Genomic DNA, 9048 nt, shown 5'->3' with positions numbered 1-9048 from the left:
GGGCCACCCATGGGGAAAAAAATTGGAGGATTGATTTTTCATTGTACACTTTGTGGAAAAAAAGTGAAAATTCTGAGAAAATGCATGAAATTACGAAAAAAAGGACAAAATTACAAGAAAAAAAGTTGGATCTTTGAGGAGAAAAAAAAGCCAAAACTTCAAGAAAATGGATAAAATTTTGTGGGAAAAGTAAAAATTTTGAGAAAAAATCCGAATTTTGAGGAAATGAAAATCGATATTTGGAGAAAAAAGACAAATTTTCAACAAAGGAAAAAAAATGAGGAAAAAAATGTTCAAATTTCAAGAAAAGGGTTGAAAACCTACCTTCTCTAATGTTTTTTTGTTGTTGTTGTTTCTCATGGGTTACCCTAATACTCTTCTGTATCTATGGGCATGTACGAGAATACGTAATAAGGCGTCCTTGTGAAACAGACTGAGAACTAATGGAGGAGAGTGGAGAGGACATCAACAAACAGTCTGAATGGATTTTACTTTTTTTTATGCGTAACAAATTCATCTAAGCGTGTTATTATTGTTTCTCTAAAACATTTGCTGTGAAATAGGAAACTTTTTCTTTTTCCTTCTTATTCTGTCGTTTCAGACAGTAAATATACAGAACAATGTAAAATAATGTCACCTTCCTTTTTTTTTTTTTTTGACCAAATGATTTTTAATAATTATATATAGGTTCAATATTTGGTTCAGTTTTTAGACTTGGGCTGTTATTTTAAGAGGGGGGTCATAATATATTCTCCCCAGGAAAGATTATGTGTTGTTTACAGGTCCATCCATCCATTATTCAATTTTTATCTATATATTCTTTCTTTATTTCTACTATTCATCCATTATTCTATTCCTTCCTGTCTAGTCTTTCTTTATTTCGCACTCTTCATCCATCCTTTCTTTCTTTCTTTCTTTCTTTGTAATGAATTCCAGCTTGGATTGAATTTCAGTTTTCAGACCATTACATAAGAGCGACGACAATGAAACATGTGGAAAAAAATGTCCGCGTTGACAAATGGCTGAGCGGAGACTGGGGAGGGGGGGGGCTCTTACATTTTTACTCCGGGGTAGCCCGGATGAAAGGAGCCTGTGCTCACCGCTGTGACGCCATGACGGCTTCTTTAAGTGGAAAAAAAAAGAAAAAGCAAACTCCGCCCTTCTGGTGCTGTAAAGGTAGAGCAACCGTGGGCTTTTGCTCCGCCTACTAGTGGATGACGTAGACTCTGTCCAATCACATGCCGTTGTGGGCGGGGCCACATCTAAATGACGGCGAGCTGTTGCAATGAGAAAGCCTCTTTGTGCATGTCAGCGTATATAAGACATTTTTGCGGCACTTTCTTTCTTTGGAATAATGTCGGCTGAATATGAAAATAGGTAAGGAAAACCGAGTACGGCTTTTGCGAGAATGTACGCGTGTTTCGGCGAAGGAAAGGATGTTATTTTCATTACGTGACGTTTTATTTCGACAAATGTTCGGGAAAAAGGTGGTAATTGAGGGACGCATGGTTGGCCAACACCGAGGCCTAACGTCACACGTTTCCTCTTTTTTTGTTTTAAATAAACTAACGAGAAACGTGTGTTAATTTTGACTCTGTTTTTAAAATGTGTATATATAAACGTCCCCTCTCTATTCGCTTGGGTTTAATCCGGGAGTAATATTGGTTCCTGATCGTGACCGAATCGGATGCTAAGTTGCTAACACGCTAACCGGCGGCGCCATGTAACACGTGATGGAGCCTGGTTTTAGGCCTTCACATTTTTCTGTCGCTTTTATCGCTATAAATTTGATATAAAAGAGAGTGGCCGGGTGTCAGCGTGACCCAAACAACACAAGCATCTCCTGTTCACTTTTATATAGTTTTAAAAAAGGTTAATTTGTATTATTTAATGGGCGTACGTTAGCCGCTTGGGGACAATGCCGGTTAGGTGGCCTTAAACGGCCCATCTCCAACCTTATACCGGCAAAGGCGAGAAAATACACATCCCGTCAGGCGAAGAATTACGATTATGTGTGTTTTCCAACGCGCTTGCTCGTGTTTCGCACGAAAAATTTGACGCGTCTCCCACGGAGGGGCCCAGCAGGAACGGGGAGCAGGGCCCCGGGGGTGGCTAACATGTAGCAGGCCGCGGGTACGACCAGCTAACGTTACCCTTTTTTCCCCCCCTATTTCCTTATATCCTCATATCCTACGTGATTAAATTTATCACACTTCTAAAAATGTAAGCGACGGGTTTTTTTTTTTAAAGTGTCATCGGTTGTTTTGGTGGGTGTCGTGGGGTTTTATTTGACGCCGTGTGAGGGGAGGCGACCATCTTGAATGTGCTCGCGGACTCGTAGAAATGGCGGACCGTTAGAAGCCGTTTGGTTACAGCGAAATATATGTGGTTGTTTAAATAATGCTCGAAAGTGTCGTGTGACAACGGGTTATCGCGTTATGTTTGGCCAAAAAAGTTGATGGTAAAGCTATAATAGACGTGCGTCTTTCGTTGGCCTGTAATTTTTTTTCGTAGTTTTGTTATATATATATATCGCAAAGGGCATTAGTAGTAATGGTAACATAACTGTTAAGTAATCTTAGGCGTGACCCGCAATTTATGCTCCTGCGTTGAATTGACGCAGAGACTACGTCGCCAGTTTATAACTACTACGCAGCGCTGTGCAAAGGGCCTTATACACAGACCCCCGGCTGGTATGAGTCATTTATGCTCTCCTTGTTGTGTAACCACCCAAGTACCAGACAATGCTTTTGTTTCTGCTTCACTTTCGACAATGGTAGCAGAAACTTTAGCCAAAACACGACGAGTCGCGCAGATGTTCGTATCTGCGGTCGGACCGCCTAAAGTTTAACCTTTCAGGTTATTTAATTCAAAATAATTAATTTTGAAAATCGTGGAGATGGAGAAGCGACCTGGAAATGCTAAAGATGGTGCTACCAAGTGGACCAATCGCGGCTCTCGGTTCCCAAGAGCCGCGATTGGTCCGTTTGTTAGTTCTGCTTTAGTATCGCCTGACGCCGCTCGGTATCCCCATATTTTCAAATAGTTTTGTATCGATAATCGATTTGTACGACCTATATTTGGTTTAAAAAAAAAAAAAGACACAGCGCCAACTAGTGTTTGGGTGGAGTTATACATACATACGTATGTATGTAGGTTACTGTGTCTAGGATCCTGAAGCACCTTAAACGAACCTTGACGTTGATTCTTTTGTCGTCCTCAGTGGCCCTGAGGGCATGGAGCCAGATGGGATCATTGAGGTAAGTTGTTGTTGTTTCCGTGTTGACTTACTCTTGCATCACCGACATATTCCTATCCTAATTTAGTAAGGATGTAAAACTGATATACATTAAAAAAAAATCTAAAGTTTGTTTTTCTTCTTTGTCTTTCAGAGTAACTGGGACCAGATCGTGGACAGTTTTGATGAGATGAACCTGCGCGAAGCTCTGCTCAGGGGAATTTACGCCTATGGTTTTGAGAAGCCTTCCGCTATCCAGCAAAGGGCAATTATCCCTTGTATCAAGGGTGAGTCGCACATATATCGGTGTATTTTAGGACCGTCTGTCAATCCACAGTTGGCACAAGTGAATTTTAAGTCGTACGACTCTTATATATATTTTTTTTGTTTTGTTTTGGAAAGGTTTCGATGTGATCGCTCAGGCCCAGTCTGGAACTGGGAAGACTGCCACCTTTGCTATTTCCATCCTCCAGCAAATTGATGTGGAGCTGAAAGGCACCCAGGCTCTGGTCCTGGCTCCCACCAGGGAGCTGGCTCAGCAGGTAGGTCCCGCTTCCTCCCGCCTCAACGACGCGGCTACATAATTAATACTCGGCTAGCGGTAGCACGGCGCGCTAATTGTTTCCGTTACCGATGGACGAGCTGATACTAAAACGAGTATCCAACCAGTGCTGGAGCCAGTAAACACCAGTCACAACCATTGTTCCTTCTCCTGCATCGATGCAGTTTCAGAACTAAAAGACGCTTAAAACAAACAGACGCAGATCTGCTGTATGATGATGACAAACATGCGTGTCAACTGACTCTGTCCGTCCCTGGTGTGTGGATTCTCTCGTTGGCGTTTTGCTTCCTTGAGTCTTCAGGACACCAGGCGCCCAGAGACGTGATCATACCAACACTACCCCTGAATACAGCACTTACAATGAGTAAGCACATATTATTGTTAAAGGCCACAGGGAACTAACAATCAATAAATAATCCATACGCACTCACGCAGGTTTGTGATGCGATAAACTAACGATGGGGACAAAGTGTTCCCGTTTGCTTGTGTGGCCTCTAACACTTTTTTTTTTTTTGTTTTGTTGTTGTGTCTTCTCAGATCCAGAAGGTGGTGCTGGCTCTGGGTGACTACATGGGAGCCAGCTGCTACGCCTGCATCGGAGGGACCAACATCCGCAACGAGGTCCAGAAGCTGCAGGCCGAAGCCCCCAACATAGTGGTGGGAACCCCCGGACGTGTCTTTGACATGTTGAGTCGCAAGAACCTGTGTAAGTTCATCCTGGAGGACGACGATGATGATGATGATTGTGTGAAAGTGTTGAGTTCTGCTGTATGATGATGACAAACATGCGTGTCAACTGACTCTGTCCGTCCCTGGTGTGTGGATTCTCTCGTTGGCGTTTTGCCTCCGTGAGTCTTCAGGACACCAGGAACCCAGAGACGTGATCATACCAACACTACCCCTGAATACAGCATCACACACTCGGTGTTAAGCCCAGATGTTGAGGAGGAGGAAGAACAGCTGCACTAAAATGCTAGAGTTTAACTTATTTCCTCTGCATAGATGCAGCTTATTCACTTGAAAAGCCACAAACAAAACCAGTAATATTATAAACATCATGTAGAAAAGCTACAACTCCACCTGTTTTTCATTCTTTATCCCGAACGTTTCATGAACAACCTGAAATATACGAGGAAACAGCCAGTAAAACCTGTTTGTCCCCCCCTTTTTTTTTTCCCGTGCAGCCTCTAAGTACATCAAAATGTTTGTGCTGGACGAGGCCGATGAGATGCTCAGTCGAGGATTCAAGGACCAGATCTACGAGATCTTCCAGAAACTGGCCAGCAGCACACAGGTACGAGGAAGCGGCCGCGGGCTGATCGACGCCGGAGGACGAGTAGATCCAGTCTGACGGCTTCTTCATTATCTTTTTTCTTTTTTTTAAAGGTTGTCCTTCTGTCGGCCACTATGCCGGCCGACGTGCTGGAGGTCACAAAGAAGTTCATGCGTGAACCGATCCGAATCCTGGTCAAGAAGGAGGAGCTGACCCTGGAGGGTATTCGCCAGTTCTACATCAACGTGGAGAAAGAGGTGAAGAAACTCTCCAGTATTAAAGGAACAACATTTTTCTTTTTAAGAGCAGGAAACTGACCTGGTTTTTGTCCCCTCAGGAGTGGAAGCTGGACACGCTGTGTGATCTGTACGAGACGCTGACCATCACACAAGCGGTCATCTTCATCAACACAAGGAGGAAAGTGGACTGGCTCACTGAGAAGATGCACGCCAGGGACTTCACAGTTTCTGCTCTGGTAAGAGACGATTCACCACCTCCTCCACCATCACAGACCGAGCAGAGCAGGGTTTACATGCAGACCTGAGTCCTCTTCATAGGACTCTTTTCAAAGTTCCCATCTAGACTAATGCCCAATAAACAAACCTTCTCCTCATCATTTAACCCTTTAACATTCCTCTGGTTCTCATGTGGCACAGCTGTGTCTTTATTAACCAATCACAGCTCCTGTATATGTAAATCTACTCTATGACGCATGAGATGGAATGAAATTATGTGCTCAGGTCCTGGATTATTACCCAGAGTAACTATAATATATAATATATAAATAGAAATGGCTACAAAGCAAAATGAATTGTGCAAAAAACAAAATGTGCGACTCAGCTCCAGCTGAATTTCACAGTCTTATAACTTTTAACTGTGTTCCAACTTTTTTTAACTCTACAACAAAACCACTTTGAGTGATTCTTCTTTGATAGAAACTTGAGTTTTGAGCCTTTTTAAAAAGAGTCCAAGACCATGAATGAGCTGCAGAAGGTTCATGAACAGCGTTTAGTTTTGATTCAGGTTAAAAGAGTCATGTCTGTCATAAACTGGTCCATCATGAGTCTGACTTTGTGCTATAACAGAAGATTATCAAAGCTAGTTCCTGAAACGCTCTCATTCCTCTGAGTTAAATGTGTTTTTGTTTGTCTTCCAGCACGGAGACATGGACCAGAAAGAGAGAGACTTGATCATGAGGGAGTTCCGCTCCGGCTCCAGTCGAGTCCTCATCACCACTGACCTGCTGGTAGGTTTCACCTGGATCTGGTCCGAGTGTCCGCTCCAAGGTTCCCTCTCCTTCCATCTGTGGTGTTTGAGAAGGACTGAATGTTCCTTGGGAAAGAAAACGCTCTCTGCCCTCCACTGTAGCTGGGTCCATCCGTCCCCGACTCACAACTAATTGGCAGAGAACACGCGTCCTCTCTCGACTCATAACGAGCGAGGACTTAAAATGTTTTTCACGTTACGGCTCTGATTTTGTGTAGATGAGACTGAACTAACGTTGTCGTGATGTTCTCAGGCCAGAGGAATCGACGTGCAGCAGGTGTCTCTAGTCATCAACTACGACCTGCCGACCAACAGGGAAAACTACATCCACAGGTAAAAAAAAAAAACACACGAGTGTGAAACTGAATTCTTCCTCGTTTTTCCTGCATCTTGTATATTAACTTTCCGACGTGTGTGTTTGTGCGTCAGGATTGGTCGGGGCGGTCGCTTCGGCAGGAAAGGAGTCGCCATCAACATGGTGACCGAGGACGACAAGCGAACCCTGAGGGACATTGAGACATTCTACAACACCACGGTGGAGGAGATGCCCATGAACGTGGCCGACCTCATCTAGACGCCGACGACGACTCCAGACGCCCTCCGTTCTCCCCCGACCTGCTCATTTTTACAAGTCAAAATCTCCAATTCTAAACATTTTTTTTGTTTAAAAAAAAAGAAAAAAATCCACCGTGACTTTACCCCCCCCCCTCCTTCATCTCTACATCCAAAACTTTTGGTTTTTTTTTTTTTTTTTTTTTTTCTCGTCCATGTTGGAAGGGTAACCTGCTTAAAAAAAAAAAAAAAAAAACGGCTTCATCTGTGTATCATATCGTTTGTTCATATCGGAAAACAACAAAAAAAAAAAGTAATACTCCCAGCTGTTAATCTATCTTATCTCTCTTTCTCTTTTCCTCCAAAAACCACCGTCCGCATTTCCCCAAAAAAAAAAATTTCAAAATAAAAGCCTTGTAGCGCTTGAGAAGGCCGGGGAGCTTTTATTTTTTTTTTTTTTTTGTGAAATGCGGCCGGTGGGTTTTTCGCTGGACGACGCTGCTGCTGCTGGTTAAACTGAAGTGCTTTTTGGACTGCAAGTTTGGGTTTTGGACTTGTTGACGCCGCGAGGCTCCGAATGGAAAAACGCGGGGGGGGGAAAAAAGTGCTGCATTTGACCAGATCAGTATTAAAAAAATAATAATAAGTCTTCGGTGTATTTAAACGGCTTTTCCACATCCATCTCTGATCATGTTTAAAAAAAAAGTTAAAAAAAAAAACGTAAAAAAGAAAAGGAAAAAATAGCAGTTTTTCGGGGTCTCGCGTACACGGGGGCATATTCAATAAAAAGACCTGTATAGTAAAATCCGTCATGAATGAGTGGTTTTACCATTTTGATCTGATGTTTTTCTATATGATTTTTTTTTTTTTTTTTTTTTACGGCTTCGTTCAGTTGACGACTGCTTCACCCACAGGTGTTTGGAGTCAGACGTAACGGTAAGTTTTTAAAAGGAGCCTTTTTGTTTTTTTTTTTGTTTGTTTCCTGGCCCAGACATCCTGGTGTAACTTCTCCATCTCGAGGTCTTCAAGCGTTATCGCTCATTTAAGGGTTTATTCTTATTTTTATTTTATTTTTTATTTTTAGAGGAAGGAATCGGAGCGGCTTTGTATCCCACTTCTCCTAAAGTTTTCTCGAGGTTGGCGTTTTGACTTTTGAAAGGACCAAACTACATGATTAGTGCTCACCTTTCCCTCCCCCCTCCCTCCCCCCTCCCCTCATTAAAATGCCTGTCATCACACGGGGGGGGGGGTCTATGCTACCAGTGCTATTTTTTAAGTGAATTTATGGATTGTTAATCTTTTTCTGAGACAGAAACCGTGTATCAAGTTTTCTACATTGGATTCTGTATAGTATTTATTTTAATGGTCTTTTAAAAACGACAAAAAAAAAAATAAAAATAAAATAAAAGTTTCTCCTTTGTAACAGTTTAAGCTGGCCTCTGCATTGTTGGGTAGCGTGGAAGCTTGTTTTTGGCCCAGAACCATGTGTGGACGGTGCTTTTGTTTAGTTTTAGATTCACCGCGTCGCTTTTAGATGTCGATGGGATTTTGTTTGAGGCCTCACGTTGCCTTTTATTATTTTTATTTTTTCTTTTTCTTTCTTTCTTCATGTTTTCCCTTCTGCAGCTCGCCGCTTCATCGGAAACATTTCATCATGTCATAACTAAATATTTATCGTCTCCATACTGGGTGTCTCTCTCTCTACGTCGAGGCCAGGTCACATGTCAACAATCTGGTCTTGATCACACATTAAAAAAAATAAATAAAATAATAAAAATTATTTACAACCTAAGCCATTTTTGGGGGTTTACATCTAATCAAATTATATAATATAAGTAGCATAAAATATCTTTAACAGATCAAAATATCATTTATAAGTAAGTTTAATGAGCGTCAATGGTTCGCGGTGTGTTTCACGCTGCGGCCTGTAGGTGGTGCTGTAATCAAGTTTATCTATTTTTCATGGCTTCATTCAGCCATAAAGTGTTAACACCGTTATAAAAACTCGCATAAACGCCACATTCAACACTAATATTTCCTCTTCTTGGTCCATTAAAAAGTCTCACAACTAAAGTGTAGATATAAAAACATCCACAGATCAGTGGATTTATATCAGACGTTTAAGTAATCAGGTTTTTAGGAGCATAATCAAACCTG

At 42.1% G+C, this 9048-nt stretch overlaps 1 protein-coding gene and 2 non-coding genes across 3 annotated transcripts; all 3 read left to right on the top strand.

Moving 5' to 3' along the window:
* The first annotated feature begins 1248 nt into the window (after positions 1 to 1248).
* Positions 1249 to 8683, top strand: LOC125010749 (eukaryotic initiation factor 4A-I-like). The gene is made up of 11 exons (XM_047589542.1): positions 1249 to 1377; positions 3224 to 3260; positions 3393 to 3525; positions 3641 to 3780; positions 4338 to 4506; positions 4985 to 5094; positions 5187 to 5330; positions 5411 to 5548; positions 6230 to 6319; positions 6593 to 6672; positions 6769 to 8683. Exons 1-11 carry the CDS (start codon positions 1355 to 1357, stop codon positions 6911 to 6913), a joined length of 1209 nt encoding a protein of 402 aa, XP_047445498.1. The 5' UTR covers positions 1249 to 1354; the 3' UTR covers positions 6914 to 8683.
* LOC124999154 lies at positions 4010 to 4150 on the top strand. Its single transcript, XR_007111159.1, has one exon. It is a non-coding gene; the product is annotated as a small nucleolar RNA SNORD10 (small nucleolar RNA).
* On the top strand, positions 4569 to 4709 carry LOC124999158. Its single transcript, XR_007111160.1, has one exon. It is a non-coding gene; the product is annotated as a small nucleolar RNA SNORD10 (small nucleolar RNA).
* Positions 8684 to 9048: the final 365 nt, after the last annotated feature.

Source organism: Mugil cephalus, chromosome 1 (assembly GCF_022458985.1).
Source record: "Mugil cephalus isolate CIBA_MC_2020 chromosome 1, CIBA_Mcephalus_1.1, whole genome shotgun sequence".
NCBI lineage: Eukaryota > Metazoa > Chordata > Actinopteri > Mugiliformes > Mugilidae > Mugil > Mugil cephalus.
This window is presented reverse-complemented; position numbering and strand designations above follow the sequence as displayed.